Source organism: Plectropomus leopardus, chromosome 20 (genome assembly GCF_008729295.1).
Source record: "Plectropomus leopardus isolate mb chromosome 20, YSFRI_Pleo_2.0, whole genome shotgun sequence".
Lineage (NCBI taxonomy): Eukaryota > Metazoa > Chordata > Actinopteri > Perciformes > Serranidae > Plectropomus > Plectropomus leopardus.
The window spans coordinates 24,916,450-24,939,435 of record NC_056482.1 but is presented as its reverse complement, the minus strand read 5'-3'; the positions used below and the strand labels follow the sequence as shown (position 1 = coordinate 24,939,435).

Below are 22,986 nucleotides of genomic sequence, written 5' to 3'. Positions count from 1 at the left end.
TTTCTGACACCTTAGTTTGAGGAATAACTAGAATTACGGCCTAGCGGTTGTATGCCCCCAAACCAGTCAAATTGCAATGACAGTTTACATCCCAGTCTGTGAAAACGTGGATGCTTCACCCACATTTTACCCCTGGCAGCACAGAAGATCTATACAATCAGCACAGTTTCAACATTAGTGTCACAACTTCTTATCTGACCAAATGTCTCCCATTTAGTTCCTGATTTATGACAGGAAAAGTGTTCGGCAAATACCAATTCATTTAGTTACTAATGATTTTAATGTAAACCCAAAGCATAGGGTATATACTTATATACTGCCATGAAGAAGCAATAAAAAAATGATTAAAAAAATAAAATGAGCGATAAACAAGTTAGAACTATCGATAAAATACATAACACATAGCTCCCATCTTAAAATTCACCATGCAACAGAGAAGTCTGCCATGGACCAAAACCTACCTCAATCATAAATATAAAGATTATTTAATTACTTTAAAGGCCTAATATGTTTACAATTGAAATAAACAGATTTTAGGGACCTGGAGCCCCCTTGAACATATGCCTCTCAAGTCCATATATCTATGTGCATCTCTCGTTAGCTTTCTTTTTTTGGAAACTAATACTATACATCGTCATCTTTCTTAGAGCAGTATCATCAGTAGGGGAATTTCAATATCACCCAACTATCATGCCAACTTTCAGTACTTGTCAAAAATAAATGCCACAGACAGATTTTGGCTTCGGTAACCCCAAAAAATATTACAGTGCACCAGTAAAAGGCTGGACGTTTCAAAATATTAAAACAGAAATCTATGAAAATGTTTTAAGATGATTTTGAAACCACAGTGTGTTTTTTTTAGTCCCTGAAAAGTGTACAGGACAGACAAAGATTTTCACCTGACACCAACAGTGTGAGCCTGTGTAAACAAAACACAGATGGTCAGCTAAAACACTTAAAAGAAGACTCTTACACCCTGCTTGCAGTTTTTGGAATGACTAAGTGGACAAAAGCTGCAGCTCGCTTCCTTATTTCAACACTGACGCAAGAAAACTGACGTAAACACAACCACAGTACAAATCCTTCACACAGAAAATGCCAGGAGATGTTTGCATGCATCCACACACACACACACACACACACACACACACACACACACACACACACACACACACGAACACACACTTTAGATCCTGTTCTCAGCTGCCAAGTCATGTGTAACAGCTGGTCAAACAGTACAGTGATATAACAGCTATAGTAGCTGGGCTGACCTGCACGTACACCACTGCAGCTATGTCTGGAACTTAGCACAACCTCTTAAAACACACACAAAGACACACACAGACACACACACACACAGACACACACGCACACACACACACACACACACAACGTGGACTACAAACAGGGACGCTGTTGATGACCTTCAGTTGACCGACACACTTCCAAGTGCAAGTAGAAACATGCGCACACAGGTTGTCTACAATCCACACAGACTGGTGTCAGAAAGGTGACGCGTCTAAAGAAAAAACGAAAGAGCAAATGGCACAGCAGGACTTTCAGCTCTTAGCAGGCTGCTTCAATTTAATGTACAACTTAAAAAAAACAGGGATTAAAGAGAAAGAAAAGATAAATTTAACCAGAAATAACGATTTTAAAAGATGATTTTCAGGATCAGGGAAGGGTCTGCATTGTTGTCTGCTCTAATCATTTTATATAATCTAAAGAGGTTTGCAACTGTTAAGAATTTTTGCTATAAGTAGGTTAAAAAAGACTTTGATATGAACTTGACTGAGGCCACTTTTCGACACGAACAGCCCTACTGAAAACAGAAAAGTCTTTCCATTGCGTTTTTGAAAAAAAATCCACATTCATATGATAACACTGTGAGAACGACGTTCGCGTATAGCCAGTTTACACAGTGACAGAAGGAGTTGTGTTTTCAAATGATAACACTCTGGAGCCTGGTTTCCAAAGTTTGCGTTTTTAGGCCCCTAAAACGCCGTTGTCATGTGAACAAATGGCCAAATCGCAACAAAAGTTTAACATGTCATAAAGAACCATTGCCGTGTAAATTATCTGAATTAAGATGAAAGCTTTTTTAGAAATCTCATGGCCATATTTCATAGCAAACGGAGTTAAAAGTGAAACCCTTTCCTGTGTACTTGCAAGGTTTTACAAGTGAGATGGCAACATACTAATGACAATCTCTGAACCTATTGCTTATTGGCCGAAGTCTATGAGAGAACGGTTAATATTTTGGGAGACGCAGGCCAAGACTTCTCTTTCTTGTGCAGGTCATGGGAGCTTCTCTTGTAATTGTAATTTTTTCTGCCTTTTGAGAACTCAATGTGAGACTGAAGATGTAAACAAACTGTAACAAGTTGACCATTTTGCCTAAAATTAGGCAAACTTCAGCCTGAAATAAGCTTATTGTTTTATCATGAAAAATTCAGCAGTGTCACAGGTTGACTTGACTCAAACCTCGTTCTTTGTTGCTTTGGGAAATGTCCCAGTTAACCTTTATACTGTTGGCAAAGCCACATACTGTCATGTAATTACTAAACTAATAAAGATTTATTAAAAGTAACAAGATTTAACAATCAGGTCATCGTTTGCCCCTTCAGGTCTTTTATGACCCAGATGGTTCGGAGCGGGTGGTCGGCTGCGTCTTCTGTGATAAAGGGCGAATCACACAAAGGACGGGGTGATAAACTCAAACTTTCTAACAGTAAAACTCAGACGGGTCTTGGCAGCTCCACACAGCCGGAGGCTTTGAATAACTCTGGTGCTTGAACGACTCCCCAAACTGCACCGCTCTTATTTTGGCAGAGCGCGCCACACATCCCCATCCAAGAGTGCAGGAGGGATTTGCCCGACTCTAAGATGCAGTGCTGTTGTCTTTTCAGCCAGGAGGTAAAGAATTTATTTTTGCCTTGTTTTCGGGTTTGTGCACTCAACCTGCTGTGTTGACACACTGCGGCAAAAAACCAAAGAGGACTGCTGTGCAAAAACAGCTGGAGTATAACCCTGTCACGCTCACCTCTGCTTCCACAGCACACAGCACTTCACAAACGCTCAGATGAAGCGTGGATAACTCTCAGGTTGTACTTGATATTCAGCGTCTGACTCAAGAATCGCTCCTATTTGTTCTTAATCTTCTCTTCCATCTATTCTCTCCTAACTTCCACACAAAACTCCTGTTGGGGCACTCCTAAAAAGATCTTCAATATTAGCAAATATTAAATAAATCAAAATTATGTTATCATCACCGTCATCAGTTTTAGTAACATCATTTTTTACCATGACTACTACTAATAATAATATGTTATCGATGCTTTTGAGATTTTACAATGCAATGTCAGAGAAAGATTTATAAACTTCTTCTTGCAATGTCTTAACATTTTTAAGACGTTTGACAGATTGATTTAAGATATTTTAATACCAATTACAGACTTATTTTGCAATGATGTATTCTTAAGTGTTAAGACTTCTTAAGGATACACAGGAATCTAGAGATGCACAATATTGGACGTTTGCTGATATTTGATATTTATTGTTTTTAAGTGACAAATTTTCAACTAAACTGGAAAATTCCTCCCACTTTAACAGGCTTGGATGAAGCTCTTCCCAAAACAATCCTGACAACAGCCAACACCAGGGCAAATTTGACCTATTTCAACTGATAATGCTGCATAATGTAATATGCTGACATACTATACTGATATTTCATTTTAAAGCTGTTATCTGCAGATACAGATGACGATATTATCGTGCATCCCTAACTCTACAATTTAATGTTTCCATGTGGACAGAGAGATACTTGCTCACTTGCTGTTAGGACAGTCTTAGGCCTACATATTACATACTGTCAGAGGGAAATGTTTTTACCTGACATTATGACCAGAAGCAGGTCAAAAATGTTGCTGGTAAACAACTAGACACCCTGACTGTAGCAGTGCTGATAATAAAGCTGCCTGCTGTATGTTTAAGTGTGAGTCTGAGTCTGAATCCTAATTTTTTACGACACCTGTTGACATTTGTCTTGTAATGAAATGCCTGATCACGGTGGTTGTACTAAAACCATTTTGTACAAGTAATTACGCATTTTCTCATTAAATGTATTCCCTATGCACCTCTTCTGTAAACAGGTATGCAAATACGTCTATACCTTGAACATTTTGCACAAAAAGCAAGCATTTATTCTTATGTTTAAAATTGCTGTCAGCTCATTCAGCTGTATGTTGTAATGGCATGCAGTAAAACTTTAGCACGAAAAAAAATGCTGAAACTGGTTTGTTAAATAGCAGCTGACAGTTTTACTGTTTTTGTATTTTCTACTGCTTAGATATTAAAATAAAGTGCTCAATGTGTCATCAACACTCCAGCGAGCCTTTCTTCTTTGTGCTCCACTGATACTTGTGCCATCCTAGACCTGAGGTTCAGTGGTTACTTAGAGTACCATGGATGAAAGACGCCTTCTATCTTTCTTTATTTGACTTGCTTTAAGCATTCAGGAAGATTTCAGCGAGCAGTGAATATCAAACCAACGTGTGTTTGATGAAGTGCCTTCATCTTTCCTCTGATATTTATCTCTGTACCTGAGGAAACGCCATAGTCCATTTGTCTTTACCACGGTGCAGTGAATGCAGCGCAGATGGGAGACTCTCATTAAAAACAACTTCAGTATAAATACTTTTCACCATCTCGCATCGCTTTGATTCTGACGAGCACCTCGTCAAAACCCCACATCACAGCTATACCATTCGAAGCTCAGCGGCTCGCCTTAGTTCCATTTAAACAACTTATTTATGTGACAGGGATGCTCGCAGGGGACCCCCTCTTGCTGCTTTTAAGTGCCACATTTAATTTCTGCAACGGTGAAATGCAGCTAAAAACAGCAGGAAATCTCTACTATGCGGTCACATGGTCAGAAAACTCTGCAGCTGGATGCTAACTCGAAAAGTCATCAGCCATGTGTCTTGCACTGTTTTCAGCCTCAAGGAAAAAAAATTCAAAATATATTATCTCAGCGGTGGAAGAAGTATTCGGAAACCTAACTGAAGTAAAGTCCTGCCATCAAACCTTTACTCAGAAAAATGTAAAATATTTTGCTGATAATACTTCATCCTTATGAGCCTTTTTTGTCATCACTTTTCACAAGTATTTAAATCTTTGAACTTCAATTTCTTTAAAAAAAAAAAAAAAAAAAAAAGGAAAAAAGACAATGAGCAACTCTGTAAGAAATGTTCCTCCAATTCTAAGAAATACGTAGATTTTGAAAATAATAATGAAACTAAAATGCTAAAATGGCTAAAAAGTCAAAGAAAATCACCTGAAAATTACTGAAGAGAAAAAGAGAGTAGAACAAAACAAGGAAATAACCTGAAAAGGTACTTAAAAAAATTATAAAATTGTCATAATTTTAATTTTGTAATTATGAGAATTATAGTTTCATAGACATTTTCCCTTTTTAAGTTACCTATTGCCTGCTTCCCATGTTTTGAAAGAAGCATAGCCAGTTTTGCTCAGGCTTCAAAGGGCTAAAAGAAAAAGTACTAAAACAAACACCTTCTAATGTCAGCTCCCAGACCAGTGAGCCAACATTATTCTTATATTTACTACAAATCGGTGACTCATGGATGTGAGCCCCAAAAGGTTGAATAGATCAGTTTGTCCTGCCTATTTAATGCTGTGGTGTGAGCCGTGCTCCTCGCTGCAGTGAGAGACTGCAGTAATTAAGGCTGCTCACACTGTCCGACCTCCTGGGGGACACATGTGTACATGTCCTGGTTTCGCATTGTTGTTAATCTGCATTTACGTGTTTCGCTGCTCTGACTGGAGCTATTGGAGCAGCTGACCTTCGTACAGCAGTGTTCTCACAGGTGGGAGATAATGTTTGTTTTTAGAGGTTAACTGGCACTTGTTTTAATGATTTAAAGGATAATACTGAAGATATTCTACATTTTTCTTAATGTCACATTTCCCATTGAAACACAAACTAACAATGAATGCGTCCTGCATTTTTATGCACGAACAACGTATCCAATTGCATCTGTGCAATTGCAAAATAACTATACTACAACCTATATTCCAGGTCTAAGTTCTGATTTTTTTCAACATGTACCCTATTTTCTTATGTTTTCTCTGTGACAATTGTAGACAATAATTCTAAAAATTGGTCCAGTACTGAGCAAGAGGGCTGCAGCCAGCACCATCAAACAAGCTGCAATATAGCAACACCGTGCTATTATGCTCCATCAATTTATGTCCACAAAAAGTGCTTGTTTTTGCCACAGAGAGCCTCATATCATATCACATCATAACTGTGACAACATTGTGAAAAAGACCATGCAGTTGGTTTCAGAGTAAAATCCTTTTTGTTTAAACAGAAACAGCCCCGAAATCACTTTTGCCAGACCTCAAGTCTATGTTTAAATAAACACTGATTTTACGATCGTGAAACATGGTTCAAAGTCGACAAAAACAATACAAAACTTGCAAAAGTGATCTTGGTTCTTCTCTCCACTATTCCATTATCAGCAACTTTGGTTTGGTTAAAATAAACCTTTAATTCATCCAGTGAGACATGAAAATATGCTCTATACACACTAGAAATTACTGTTTACTAAATGGAGTCTGGCAAGTCTGCTGATGGCAATTATTGGGCTGTTTCTGGCTAAATTAAAGGAAACTTTTTAACAAAAAGTTCCATCTCTGTAGGGATCTTTTTTTTTTCCCGTTACAAACTTCAAATCAAATATGGTCCAGGTTGAACAGACTGAAGTTGCCCTAAGTAGATAGACATAAAACTGTCCTGAAATTACTGTCTCAAGCAAGTTTCAAGTTTCTAACAAGTGGATTTTCAGCGCATTGAAATAATCAAAACTCAACGACTGCCTCAAAAGGAGAGATCAATCATCTTAGATCAACTTAGCTTTTTCTTTCAAAGCAGTAATGTAAAATTGTGTTTTTTTTATTAACTGCATTAATTAATTGCATCAATGCTTTTTCAAAAATATCAATAATAATGACATATATCTCACACGTGTTGTGGAAGACAAGTTTCCATCATCACAAACAATCTGACAAAAGCTGTGTGAAGTTCATCAGAGAGGAAACAATCTACTCACGGCAGATTTCGACGCTCTCGTCGGACCCGTCCTCGCAGTCCGGCTCTCCATCACAGTGCCATCTCTTCGGGACACATTGGCCATTGCGACACACAAAGTCCACCTCCACACAAGTCTTTCTAACTGCAGCGGGAGATAAAAACAGAGATGGATTTGTGTTCTTTAATGAAACATCTTGCATCAATGAAATAGAAACACACAAATAATACAAGGAGAAGGGAAAAAGACTGAAACTATACTTGCACACCTCATAAATATGAATTGCTCACAAAACTGAGTTTCTTACTTTATCAGGGGAAAAGGTCATGAGTTAACAATTTGTTGCTGTCTTATTAAGCAAAGCCCAAACTCCACATCTACATTAAAAATACATTCAAAGCTGTCCTCTGGAGATTTGACTGCTGCACCCGTCTCCATCAAAAGCAGAAGAATGGGAAACACAGCTAACAGATAAAGTGAAATTACAAGTGAAGAAAAATCCTCCAGTTTTGACCATGAGGTGGATTATATTGCAGAGAGTTCTTGCTTTACAGATGAACATGGAAGATAAAGACAGGCTTAAAAACAACTCCGATGACCTTCAGTCAGGGCTCTCCCGCAGTAGAACTGAATGAAAAATAACCAACAGCTATTTTTCTGACAGATATTGCAATTTGAATTAATATAGCTTCTTCTTAAATCATATTGAACCAAATAAAACAATGCAGTTGCATGTTGTTGAGCATGTGAACTGTAGAAAGTTATATAGAATAAACTTGATTATATTGAGCAAAAATTGACAAGAAGTCAACTCGATTTATTTACTTTTACTACACTTTATTGTAAAAATACTTTATCTAATTGTACTACAGCACTGTACTTAACTGTATTGCAATACTTTCACTTATATACTTTAACTGGATTGTAACAGCACTTTATTTAGCTTTTTTTTAACAGTACTTTAAATTTATTGTAACAGTACTTGAAATTGACATCCAACATTGTCTTTCTTTTTTGTGGTTCAGCCAACTCTCAAAATCAACTACAAGTGAGTAAATGAGTCTGCAACAGTAAATATAGAGCTGCAAAAGTAATGGCCTCAAACTATACTAAACCTTCCACCTCCTCCAGCTTATTAAGAGACTTTTAATTATGCAAATTCTAATTAGAATCAAGGCTCTTGCAATTTGAATTATAAATTGCAACCACAATCTTGATATAAAGTGATGAATCATCGAACTCAATCTCCAGGTTATGTTTATGTCGTGCAAATCAAGTGAACAGGGAACCAGGAAGAAATAAGGCAGATTCTAAAAAGTGAATGCTTTAAGGAAAACTTGAAATATTCCTGATGGTCTGTCTGAAAAAGAAGATTTGAGGTTTTTCAAAAACAGTAATACAATGACAACATGTCCACATCCTTGCAGGGCTCGGGTGTCTCTTTGAGGCCTTTCCTCAGTCTCTCTGACCAGAATACAAACATGCGCTCAAGAAACAACCAACTCCGATTTGAGCCACAACAGCAGAGTCGCAGCGGGCCTCATTACCAAACGTCTTTTATGAATTAATTTTGGTCTCTCATCTTTCACACATCTCAGTTCTGTCTGGGTTGAAAGTCAAAGCAGCTCTGATCTCCCGCTGACTAAATAACAGACGGACAGTCAAACGCAACAACATGTCAGCGGCTGAGAGAGAGAGAGCAAAGGGGTGAAACCAGTTATGGGCAGAAAGCCAAAATCTGTTTTAGTCCATCATCACTTCACTAGGCACGTTTCCATTAACCCTCAGATTGTGCAAATTGAAAATAGAGAATAAAAAATGCATTGCACAATGCAATGCTTGATGGAAAGACGTCAATTAAAAAAAAAAAAAAAAAAACTCCAATTTATCACAAAAACGTTTTTATGTTTACATGAGGTGGGATTTTAGCTGATTCCAAAAAGCCATATTTCGCAAAACTGCCCACACTTGTCGGTAGGAAGTGACTCCCCCGGGCATGATGGAATAATTCCTCCATAATTCCTCTGTGAAATGGTGGACTATCACCGCTCCCACGTATTAGGGGCTGCTTATCTTTTCATTTTTGCTACCATAATATGCCTACATCGTCTTTGATTTGAAATAATGACAGCTAGTGCGGTGGCTGCAAGAGAATAATATAGCGGCTAATGTTTTGAACATCCATCCCCATGCTTCTTAGACTGTTATCCCGAGAGGAGAAGTCACATAGCATCACTCAGTGGAAATGCAGTCATCTCGCAATTGTTTTTTTATCGACATTTCACAAATATTGCTTTAGTTTTGCGAACATCTGTAATGGAAATCTGCCTAATGTCACCAAAAGAAAATTAAGTGACCTGCTCCTGTTTTGATTGGCTGCTGATGAAAACCCAACAGCCTCCATGTTAACCTCTTGTTTGGATAAACTTAGTATAAATGAACACTATCTCCATCAGTGCAACACCAGATTTAGGTCATGACTGCCATTCTTTTGTTCCAAATCAGTTTCTCTGACTACTAATTACTTTCAGCTCAGTGCATTGTGATTATCATTTATTTAGTGTTTTCCACAATGTCCAGCTGGGTGATACTGCAAGCCCAGTACATTAACATTTGTCTCCTTGACAATGCAAGATCTACAGTGTTGATGACTAAAATCCTTCATGAAAGAGTAAAAAATGACCAAGATCTAAAACCTGACAGTCACATGGCTTGGAACATTAAGAAAGTAGTGGGTTGGAAATGTTTTAAAGTCTTGGTCATGACGCTTGTGGAAAATCCTGGTTATAGCAGTAAGAAGCAATGAAAGGCAACACTTCCTGCAGACATTTTCAATTACATTGGGCATTGGTTTAGCTTTGATCGTGTCCCTGTCCCGGGAAATGCTTCAGAGCAAATGCCTCACTCACACATACGTAAGCTTTATTGCACTCTTCATTACATCTGAATTATTTATGTTTACACTATTCATCCTATCTGCAAAATAATCATTCACTGCATAACAGAAATACTTGAAGTTGCTGCTCTACACATGAAGTTTTAACTATAATTTTATTACTTTTATTCAGTATTCAGTATTTAACTAATCTTTATACTTTTTCTTTTCTTTTGTTTGTGAACTTTCATGTTTACACGTACAGTTTGGGAGAAATAGCATTTAAATCCCATCTATGTCCTGTTCATATGGCAGAATTGATAGTAAAGTTGACTTTGCTCGATCTGATGACGTTCTGTAGTTTTTTTAGGCCACTTGTTAGCACTTGTCCTTTCATAGACATCTCTTAAAATTGTGTTAGCAACGTACCATATTTGAGGCATCTAAACAAAAACCTTTTCAAATAAACCCATCGACTTTGAGATGAGGAAACTGAAGATGCTAAAATGGTTTTAGGGCTCTACGCCTCTGGCCATGGCTATCGTAAAAAAAAATACAAGAAGTGTTGAACTTCATTGCATTAACTCCTGTGGAAATGTCCATTAATTTAGGATGCAAACTTTTAGAATTAAGGAAATACATGTTGCAATTAATGTCCTTCGGGAAATCCTGTGTATTTATCTCAGGGGGTCTTCTGGTAATCAGGATTTTTTTTCCCCAAATATCAACCCTGCAGTGTGATCAGCTGCTCTTATTCCCCTCCTCCTTTCCTTGTTTTCTTCCTTTTCCGTGCTCATTTCCTTCACTTGTTCTTCCCTCCCTCTCAGTATAGTATGACCCAGATAGATGAGGGACATAAGAAAAAAGAGAAAGATTTGAAATGTAATGTACACACACATGCACGCACACACACACACACACACACACACACACACACCTCTCGTATCCATATTTAGCTCTGCTCTATCTGCTACCTTCCCATCACCAGGTCATTCTGTCTCAAGGGACATGGGGAAGTCTCCTGGTGGGGCCAAGTTAACATGCTGGGTTTTGAATGTCATGTCACATCCATGCGTCGCTATGTGAAGGAGTGAGAACACATGCCACCATCTGTGCAGTATGTGTACGATAAAAGCGATGGATGTGTGTGCAGCAGACTACTTTTTATTTAATGCAGCGTGTTTATGGATTATGAAGATGCAAGGCAATAAGAAAGAAGAAGCAAGGTACTTCCAAAGTTTTCAGAAAATTTGTGAGTGATACACCTAGTAATACACCTTACCATACACTAGAACAGTGGTTCCCAACTGTTAGGTTGTGGTCAAAAAGTGGGTTACGGATCCTCTCAGGATGGACCACAAACGACTCGTGAACATGTCAAGTTCAGTAGTACAGACCTACTGACTTTATTAAAAGGCCTTATTTATCCTGTCTACCTGTTTTTTCCAAGTACTTCACTGCCCTGTTTCTAGTATTACTCAGCCTATTAAAATGCTGTGCCTTTGCAGTGTTTTTCTGTTACTGGTCTTAAAGTTACTTAGCGGTCTGATCGGTTTCCCTCACATTTTTTTTTTTTTTGTGGCGACCTGCCACAATCTTAAAAAATCTGCCACAACGTATTGATTAGGAGTGCTACTGGAATATGTATACTGTTTGGTTATATATTGCACCACACTCTGAATGCAGGGTGGATTCTGGGTCTAAAAGTTTTAATTCGCCTCTGCAGCAGCTGCTCCTCACATCCATCAATACTATCTGCTCTTATCAGCTATGATTGGATTGACTGATTAATTATCCATCCTGCAAATCAAACTCTACAAACTGCAGCTGCGGAAAAGAAGAACTCGAGTTCTGCTTGTGCTGACTTCATAGACCTGCAAACATCTTTTAATCTGACACAAAATGATATAATAGGGTAAGTAAAAGTAAAAGTAGTAAAAAGTATAAGTTGCAGCCACACATAAAACCTAATTCTGTGGGAAACACCGTATCGTAGCCATGACATGAGAAAATGACTGACTTAGACAGCTCGGACTGAGTTTTATCTTAAACCCAACTATCGAGATCACGCACCCACTGATGTAAAACTCATGAATTAATTGTGAGATTGGAAATTTGCTTGCTTGAAATCTGTTGTAAATTCTATCGTGTAAGGCTGGTAGAAACCTTTGAAAAGCTAGATGGTTGATGCTACAGTTAGAGTATTGCCATTTGCATAAAAGGAAGTAAATGCAATGTGCCTTACATGAAATTACATAACACCCATCCAAAGACAAACCATCAACTGAATCTCGACTGTTAGTCAGACTAAAGAAGCTATTTCAACTTGTCATTCATGGTAACAGACTTTTTATAGACTAAATAAACCAGGAAAAATAATAAACTAACCACCAAAAAAAGTATTTTGCAGCCCTACAGCAATGGAGGAGATTTATTCAAGGCCAGAGGTACAGATTAGTCACAGCCGTCTGCAACTGTATTTACCTCAAAGTTTCTAACCAACACAAAAGCACTGAGTAACACTGAGTCCTTGGTATCAATATTAACCTCAAGGTTGAAGTTAGGTGAAGGCATGAAGCATACTATTTTATGAAAATGCTTTGAATTTGCTCTAACTCATTGATGCTTTGCATCCATTTGGCTAAAAAGCAAAGCATGTGGAGAGGAAAGTGGGCTTAAGAGTTGAATACTCCATGCTGTGGCCCTCCATTAAATGTTTAGGTGCCACCAAATTGAGTGCCAGAGCTTGTAACTGGAGAGAGAAAAACTACTGGCACCAGTCCCACCATGTAAAAAGCTAATCTGGCACCCTGTGAGGTGACCTTTCAAGATACAAGTCAGACTCAATTTCCAGCTTCATTTACATATTGTTCACTTTGGCAGGAAACAGTGCTCAATTGTAACCAAGATGGGTTGTCATCAATTCGCCCCCACGCTCCATCAAAGGCCACATTAACTATGTAAATACAATACATTCACAACTCACACCAGCAGCAATGGACATGGCGACTGATCCGCACAGAAAGAAAAGCACAATCGGTAACATCCTAACAAATACAAATTGTCACAACTGTTAGGAGGTTAATAGTGACAAAAGGCATTTATGACGAAAGCTAAAAGGATAAAGCTGATTTTGTAGTTTTACTATTGGCAAAATATACCATGAAATGACCAACATGTGTCATTTCCTTAAGAAATAAATCTTTAAAAACTGCTCACAAATATAATTTTATTTTAAGATTCGCCTACAACAGCTGTAATCATAACATTGTATATGTATTGCAGTTCTTAATCAATCTGGAGTAGATGTTGCATTTTTTGTTGTGGATTAAATTTTTTTTGATGTTATAGCAACTATATACATCTGTGTTCATTGTAATGACGGACAATGTCATCCAGTGTAACATGGTGGCTCACTCAGGAATGTGTGTGATTAGTCAACTCGTCGATTAAAAGTTTTGACTGTCGTTACACGGCACCAGAAATACTAGTCCGTCAACCTCATTTTGATTTTATGTAATTGCATGTTCATAAAGATTTATCTGTCTGAGACATATTATTTTAAAAAATATATTTTTTGGTAACTTTTTTGGGGGGTTTCGGTCCCGTTTGTAGGATAATGAGTCATGTTCATAAAGCAAAATGCAAAGTGCCACACATTTCAAGGACATTTAAAATGCGATTTGGTCATTAAAAAAAATATAAAATCTGCCTATGTAGAGATGAATGGGGTTTTGTTACAATTTAAGCACTGAATAATTTAAATGCTCTTCCTTCTCAAACAACCTTCATAGCCATTCGAGTAAAGATTACACTCAAATGAGTACAGGGTGCATTTGAATGTGCCATAGTTGGTGGTTTTGAGCTTGTCCGTACAAAGGAATGTAAATTTCAAAATTTACAAGGTGCACATGAATGCATCATTGAGTCCCTGTTGCTGAGAGTCCCAAACTCGTCGCAGACACAGACAGACAGCAACAGAGGACAGAGGCAGCTTGACCGTGAATGACACAAAAATACCGTCTCTAAGCACAGTTTCCCATTTTTATTGCATTACAATTTGGTAAAAAAACAGTGTGGCTGACAGCCTCCTGAGATTTACTCGCACAACAGAAAATCTACCTGCATTTGGTGCTCAGAAGATGTTAATTTTGGATCCTGAAAGATCCAAACTATTCCTTTAAACTCAACACAAACACATTCTATTACAGTAATCTTTTAATCTGTTTGTTTTCCATTATTTGTGTATATGTTTATGTGTCTATTGGTCTCAGTTATGTAGTACTCTGCTCAGAATGTGTGTGTAGTGTTTCACAGCAGTTTGTGTTTGGCATCTCACCACAGGAGTTCTCGTCGCTGCCGTCGGTGCAGTCCTCATCTCCGTCACACTGCCAGACAGACGGGATGCAGCGACCATTTCCACACTGAAACTGGTTGGCTTCACATTCTGTCTTTGTACCTACAGAGGAAGACACACACACACACACATAGGGAGCATGAGGAAAACTGAAGTGTTTAGAGTTAATTTGCTTTTTATTTAGTCCCAGTAAGACTCCCTGCAGTGCTTTAATTTCAAAACAAATTGTTTTAAAGAGAACTAGCTGGCATTGAGAGCAGATCTCAGCCGCTGCTGAGCCACTGTGGAGATACGCCAGCTCCATGTGTTGAATTTAAACTTGCTTTACATTTTCACAGCTGCACCTCTGTAGCAACATCCGGTAATTGCAGTGAAATAATCCATCCAGCTCTACTTGTGCAAGTCACTACTCATACTGGCCATTGATTTGAAACGGCGTCATTAATACAGCTCAATAAACATAGTAGACAAGAGAGAAAAACCCTCTTTGTATATTATTGTGTTCACTTAGAAAAAACACACCGCTGACATTGGAACTCACTTCCTTGTGTTTGCATTTGCAACTGAAGATGAAATGACATCAATATTTTAGTGGAGGACTAAACCTCAGTGTCCGGAAAATGTCTTCTGGCTAGCATCTGTTCTACTGTCCTCTGAAGGACGTCAGACATACAAGGACTGACAAAGGGAAAAAAAATCAGAACCAAGAAGGAATTTTTCCACATTATCCAAAACTGCCAAAAAACACATCTGACTTTTAATTTGATGAAATGATTGGGCTGAAGGTTTTCTGAATTTGTAAAGTAAAATAAGTATTTTACAGTTGAAAAGATGGTCTTTTCATAGAACAAGGCTGTCTATGCAGTAGAAAGACTAAAATACTTTTGAAATTGCTGCTAAATGACCAGAGAAAACAGAAAAAAGACCGTGGTGTTTGCTTTTGTTTAATAGGTAGAAAAGCAACAACTACCAGAATGCACTGCGCCACATCGGAACAATAAACGCTAAACAATAAAAGGTGATGTGATGCAAATTCATCCGTTTGACACAATGGCGTCCAGTTGGTAACAAACAATCTGATATTACAGTTAATCAGTAAGATAAAATATTTTCTAAAAACATTTGAGCAGAGAAATTGGCAACTCAGTGGCAGAATCTTTGTTTATTTCTGATCAGCATGGCTTGGTTTTACTGTTTGATATGTTTTTTCGGCCTTTTTTACACTATGCAGCAAATGCTGGCGCCGACTTCCTGTTCACAAACTCTTAATATTACAACTAAACAAGGCACTAAAATATGTTTCTGAAAAACATGACATAATCTTGGTATATATTTGATCAGTCATATTAACCAAACTCAGATGACATATTTTGCATCAGCCATATGAGTTTCAGTTCATTGATACATACTACCCACATTGTTATGATACAAAACTGGCAATCAGCAAACTGTCCCTTTAAAGAAAAGTACTAACAAGGAAAAACTAAACTGGCAGATTGAGTCACTATTGTAGATCAAACATATTTAGGTCATGAGTGGGAAGAGAGTGGCTCTGCTTAGGAAAGGCACTCATCTACACACTGATATTTTCAAACAGGAACACCAAAATTTGCTCCAGTTTCTAAAATGCAAAGATTTCAAGCTTCTCTCCAGTTGGCCTTAACTGAATCTCCTTTGTTTTTTGTTTTAGACAAGACATGTGAAGATGTCCTATTGGGCTCTAAAGTCTTTTAATGGGCAGTTTCCCCCATTTTCTGCTGTTACAGACCAAACACTTGGTTCATTAATCAGCTAAGTGTTTGGCAGATTGAGCCGTCATCAATCAATAGCTATCTAATATTGACTCTTTATAGTGTTTCTTACAATAGGCCGGAGACGCCACATTGATTTTCCAGGCGGCTGAGGAGTATGCAGTGAACTATGGTGTCAAAAGCCATGCTGAGATCCAGTAATAAAAGCACAAAGGTGGAAACTGAATCTGAGGTAAGCAGCAGATCATTTACTACTTTAGAAGCAGTTTCAGTGGAGTGACAGGCCTTGAAAGCAGATTAAAAAAGGTTCAAAAAGATAACTTACATGTGGGCTGAAAATAGCTGAGACACATATCGTTCTAGTCCTTTTGAATAAAATGAAAGATTAGGGACTTCTCAGTAAGCACCAAAGGTTTAATTACAGCAGTCTTAAAGCTAGTGGTGACAGTGCCAAGTGATAAGTTGTGTGACAGTTTTAAGTGATAAAACGACTGTATTCAGCATTGAAGGTCACACAGATGTACAGAGATCGTTATGAAGTTTAGCAGATAGGGGTTCAGGGAGGCAGGTGAGCGGTTAAATTCAATACCAGTTTAAGAAACATTTTTTAAAAAAGTCTCAAAATGTGTGATAACAGAGACCATCTAATATTCAGCACATGAATACTGTGCTGCCAAAATCTTTTAATGTATTTCTTTATCTATCTGCAGAAATATCTAAAAAAAAATAATGAGCCATAAAGGGTGATTGGCTACCAGATTATGTGGTTATCAATATGTTTGGCTACAGTGTCAAAAAAATAAAAAAGAAAAAGAAATATGCAGCAAGCAGCAGACGGAGCATGCTTGTGATTCATGAACACTCTCTTGCAATAGAGCGGTGAAGGGATGACATATTTTTGTAGGTCAACCAGGAAGTTGGCATTGCACTGGTTCCTTTTATGAGTCTTACATATTTTGTTCAGCATGATAATCTTCACAGATGAACACCACTTTTGTGTGTTTTGAAGCGGAAATCATCAGAAGCAAAAAGCTATTGTTAGGCTAAACACAAACTAAACTGCAGTCACAACTACAAACACTGTAAAAACCCGTTAAAACACCATAGAAAATTATTATAAACAGATAAATCTAGAAGTTCGAGTGTGACTCTGTAAAGCTGTAAAGTGGGTTTGAGTTTCTGTGTCCGCTGTGATGACGTCTAACATTCCAGACGAACTGTGGTCCCATTTAGCCCCTTGTTACCAACCACCTTTTTTGAAGACGAGTAAAACCTTAAAAAATTCAAAATTGTGTTTAAGTGGAGGTTTTTTATGTTGCAGAACAAAACGTCTCAATATCTTTAGCCTGTGTCAACCACAGACCCTATTTAAGGCATTTTACCAAAAACTCATTCAAAAAACCCATAGACTTAAAGAAGAGGGAACCAGAAGTGCTAAAAGACTAATGGACTTCCGCGTTTTAGGATTCATTACTTCACCATTCAATGAGAGGAAGAAAACTTCCACTTTTGATTTAAGCCAATTACATTTCAGTATCCTGCAAGCCTCCTTATGTGTGTCTCCAGGGATACCTTCAGAGTTTGGAGATACAATTTAGTTTTGTAGGACTTCATCAGGTGCTTTTTGAGAGGAGGAGGAGGAGAACTTGAGAAGAGCATGACAGGAGAAAGAGACATTAGTCTGAAAGACTGCACAGTGACAATTCGATTGGCTGGCTGACTAGACATAACTAAGCTGGTAGACAAATCTAATTTTAAACCAAGCAGGCTCTCTAATGTCATGCAATTTACCTAATACTAAGTTCCTAGTGTTTAAACTTATTGTAAAGACATGTTTACATTCAGGGCTTCCACACATTTTCCCACACAACAATCACATAATTCAGTGGAAAGAAAATAGTTCCTAAGTGAAACTGCTCACAACAAGGTCTATGGGTTATCTTGAATAAGCAGGTCATGATTTCTGGAGACAAGTGACATTGCTGTTGAGTTTTTCAAATGTTTATTTATATATTTTTGGCGCTTTGAGCACCACAAGCCAAGTGTCATCTAGTTCCATTACATCAGAGAGAAATCAGATGTCTCTATGGCCAAAATCTCCAGAATGCAGCAACTCACACCAAAACAATCTAGACTGATAAATAACACAATCTGATTTTGGCACAAACTGTCGCTATAAATCATATTGCAACAGTTTGGTGAATACTAAAATGGTCAGACTTAAGTAGAAAGAAAACTGTTGCAAGATTTAGTTCACCTTCAACAAGAGAATCTCTGTAGTAAGAAAAAGTTGGGTTTTTTATTTTGCAGTGCTGTGTTCAGTCAGCCCTGCTGGAGGTAGTGATGACTCCAGGTCTTAAAATAACACTGTCTGACCTTGACACCCACTTTAGTCTGGACTGTGTCTGTCCAGGTGGGTAAATGGAGCACACAGCGATAATAGAAACCCAGGAGAGGTCGCAGATGTAGCTGAGTTACTGTGCCGCTGTGAGGTCGACTACTTTTCTTCAAAAGGTCAAAAGTTTTCAACTTTTACAAATAAGGATGAAAAAACATTTTGGCGGAAAGGATTGTAGGTATTTACACCAGAATTATATTCTTGACAGGATGGAAAAACCTATAAAAACTGTTTTTAGTCACTGAAACGCCATCATGAAGCCAACTGTTTAAAGTGGGTCAGAAGCTCCTTAAGGGAGAGAAACATTCCCGTTTGATTTGATTTGAACCTGAGGTGCTTCAGGCCTTTAACTGAAGCAGGAACACACGACTGTGGTCCTGCATATGTGAAATTGTGCCCAAGTTATATAGTGTATGATTCTACACAAACCTCCAGTCATAGAGAATAAATGATCTTAAATGACCAGTTATCAGAATTGTAAGTCATTTATCAGGCATGAACAAACATTCTCTGGTTTCAGCTTTGAAAATGTGGATATTTGCCGCCTTTGATTTAATACCATTGCAACTTTGGACTGTTGATTGGCACGCCAGACCCTGTCTACTAACATCACAGCACCGGAGGAGGTAAATGCACAGCCAACAGTGCCAACACCCTCCAGACGTCCATTCAACCACGACTACACAAGCTGTACTTGCCCCGTAGTCACATCGCAGAATAGAGTACGCTGACCTTTCATCCACATTACCATTTCAATCGCCACAATCACAGCATAATGGATCATAGCAGACCTACATGCATTTTAATCAGATCAAAATAAACACATCAACCCAAAAAATGACCACTGGCATACAGACAAATACCGCAGAGAGCAGTGTGTCCCACAGGTCGGAAATATATTTGTGAAGGTAGCCGACTGAAAGAAGGCAGGGCTGTGTTGAAGTCTGTTTCCCATCAAATAGTGTTTCCAGTTTGTTAAGATAAACCTTCCTGTAGTGCCCTCTTTCTCGGTTAGGGTTGCAGTGATATACCAGTTTTAAGGTTTACTGTGATGTAAAAGTTGACGTTATCATAGTGTACATTTGCTTATCTACAATATTGGGAAAAAAATGGTCAGAGAATCTCAACTTTATTTTAGTTATTCTTAAAAGGGAGACTTTTAAACACACACTTAACTTCAAAAATATAGTTTTAATTTAGCTATAAAATGTATGCTCAACCAAAACTAACACTTCTGTTTTCATTCCTTTAAGGGTCATCCTGATTGCTAACAATAATAATTCAGTAATACTGTGAAAACACAATATTTTCTGAGACAGTTATATCATGACAATCCTATACTGTTGCAACCCTACGAAGAAAAATGCCTTGAAAATGACACATCACTGGGAGGCACAAAAACAAAACATATGTGACTTCAACACAATATTTTAATCCGCTGCATTTCTATTAATTTCATACTTATTCCATCATTATGCTCTCTTCTAATTAAATGTAGAGCTAATCTTTATCCTCTCTGTACACTTGTTTGTGTCTTGTTTTCTGTTTGTCACAGCTAACAAATATGTGAAATGCCAAAGTCTGCAGAAGTTACATTACTGCTTGGTACGGGTGGGAATCACCAGAGACCCCAGGATATGATATTATCATGATAAACATTCATTCTTATTTTTTTGCAATATGCTGAGTGCTGTGATAACACATTTCAATATATTGTGAATTATTACCATTTTTTAACTGCAAATTATGTCCCCAAATGAAAATTGTCAACATCTTTTTTATCTTTATAAAATTACATTTGTTCATGTTACTCAAATCATTTTTATCGCAGCTGAGGGTATCTAGTGGACTGGAAAAAGCAATTGATTTCATTATTCTATTAGGTTACAAAGGGTTTCATTTGTATTTGTAATTTTAAAATACAAAAATCAATACTTGGCATCCGTGTATGGATACAGTATTGCCAGGGAAAACTGTTGCAGTACTATGCTATGTATTGATTTTGGCTGGTTATGCAGATAAAGTGCAGACAAATACGAAGACCTGTTCAGCAACACCTAATAATGTTAATGGAACATTGGCACTTTAAAAGCACTTAACCACCTCCTCTAACCAATTTCCTCTGGGACACCCCGTATTGAAAAATTCATCTAGCAATCTAAAACAGCAGCAAAATGCAAAATGGTTCTCTGTAGCATAAAGTAAATGTTAGAGGTAGAAAATGGGATGCAACATGCAAACATAACCAAGAACCCAGTTGCAGAGAATGATATAGTCCTGTTTTGTTTTTCTAAGGGTGTACTCTCTGGTGTTACTTTTCTAGTGTCTCCATAGAAACCCACTGACTTGCTGTCTGGAAAGCTGCACACCCTGCACTTTGATCCAATCAGCACAACAGACTTCAATAGTAACCTGAAGTACATAAACCTGTAACAAGAGTATTCTCCTCTCCCCTGCAGTGTCAGGTTCCATTTTTGGCTGACATTTAAAGTCTGAACTCCTCTTTGCCCCTTTTTTGTTGTCGTTGTGCTCATGATAAGTAAAGGCCACAAAACATTTCTTCAAGTACCCCCATGCATTGGAAAAACCCTCCTTCTCAGTATGAAAGATCACACCATTTACCACGTTACCTTCTGACCAGTCAGACAGCGTGCATCAGCAGCCACCAGTGCTGCAGCTAAGGATGGCTATCTGTCAACTAGGACTGCAATAAATTCTGGTCTTCATTATTCCAACTAATTCAAATAATTAAAATACACAGAGTGGCCGATAATAACTTCATGCTCATTTTTCTCCTCAACAAAAGTTGAAAAGCCTAAAAGGAAATGCTGTTCTCTGAAATGAAAACAAGCTGAAAATCCTTTCGCTGAATAAGTTAGAGCTCAGGCATTTTCACATAACTAAACCCAATAATTTCAACACTCTTGTGAACTTAAAACTGAAAGATAAAGATGACTGATTGCTACATTTTTTGAGTCCTTGTGTACACACAAACGGAACAGATGCACTAACTATTTAAAGGTCCAGTGTGAAGGATTCAGTGGGATATATTGGCAAAAGGGAATATAATACAGTAAGAATGTTTTCTTTAGTGAATAATAACTAGGGATGAGCCACTAAAGCATTAGCCGAATCTGAATATATTAGCGTGAAACAGGTTAAAAGTACACTTAGAAATATTATTATTACATTGGTACCAAGTTTCAGTGCCCAATCGTAGTTGCACCACCATGTTTCTGTGGGGTTGTTTTTTTTTCCAGTGAAACTGATTTATACTGTCTTTTTACTGGTTTAAATCTACTAGTCAGTTTGTTTTGGAGAGGAAGAGATCTCTGCAGTAAAAATCTGCTGAATGTCTGGATCTTAAATTATCAGATAAAAAAAGGTGGGCTCAAATTAGCAGATTAGATGCTAGGCTAACGGCTCCAACATGCCACACAGTGTCAGAAAAACACTGATTCATATCGTGAAACTGCTTTATTTCAGGTTAAAAGCTCAACACTGATTTTAATTGGGAGAAGTTTCAGCTGGTTGAAATCTGCTAGATGCCACTAAATCTTGTACACTGCTCCTTTAAAATGGGCAACACACTTCAGTAGAGCCTTTGCGATACACAATGGGAGGGTTTGGAAATAACTGCAACAGTGTAAGAGCCTGGTTTAAGAAAAAAACTAAACAAGGCAGCCATTAACAAAGACCATAATGTTGGGGCAAAGAAGACCACACAGGGAATTAGAAGGCCAAACAGGTCTAAATACAGAGTCAAAGAGGGCGTGGAGGTTCTCATTTCTTCCTCATTTTTCTGTAAGTACAATGAAATTACTCAGAGACTGGTTTTGTTTCCCTAAAATCCTCAAGTCATACCTTGTCTACCAGGGTATGACATCATTTTTAGATAACATTATTAAAGCATCTTGTCCACTGTGACGGCTCCAGAGTCCTGTGCACTGTGTGTGTCCTTGGCAGGGTGCAGCTGAGGCGCCATTGCACTAACTTGGAACACCTGACCAGTGAGTTATTTAAGGCGGCCTGCCCAGACGCCAGTATGTTGGCCAATTAAACCCTCACCAAGCTCTGATTGCATTTTGTTCTTTTATTTTACACTGACAATGTACACGTCAAAATATCCTCTGTGCTCAAAAATTCAAAAAAATTGAGTTATGTTTTAGAAAGGTAATCTTTTTTATGGCAGAATTTGTTTGTCAGGCAAGAGATAAAAGGCAGAGTAATATGTTTGGTGACTGAGCAGTAAGATAACATGTATTTTGGATTGATCACTGCAACAATGCTGTAATGGTGTCCTGTAAACCACAAGGGGACACAGAATAAAGAAATTAATTAATCTAACCATGCTCACTTGATAAGATTACCCTGTTTACAAATTAAGCCAAAAAAACAAGATTCCTCCCATTCTAAGATCTTCTTCTGAACGTCAAGACGTTTCGTAAATGAGCTGAGAGAAGAAGAAAAAAAAGGAACTCCCGACCATGACC

At 37.9% G+C, this 22,986-nt stretch overlaps 1 protein-coding gene across 1 annotated transcript in view; it reads right to left on the bottom strand.

Moving 5' to 3' along the window:
- vldlr (very low density lipoprotein receptor) overlaps window positions 1–22,986 on the bottom strand; it is a 68,864-nt gene that overhangs the window by 37,957 nt on the left and 7,921 nt on the right. Inside the window, 2 exon segments of the mRNA XM_042508911.1 lie at window positions 7,134–7,256; window positions 14,327–14,446. Coding sequence (XP_042364845.1) covers window positions 7,134–7,256; window positions 14,327–14,446 — 243 coding nt within the window.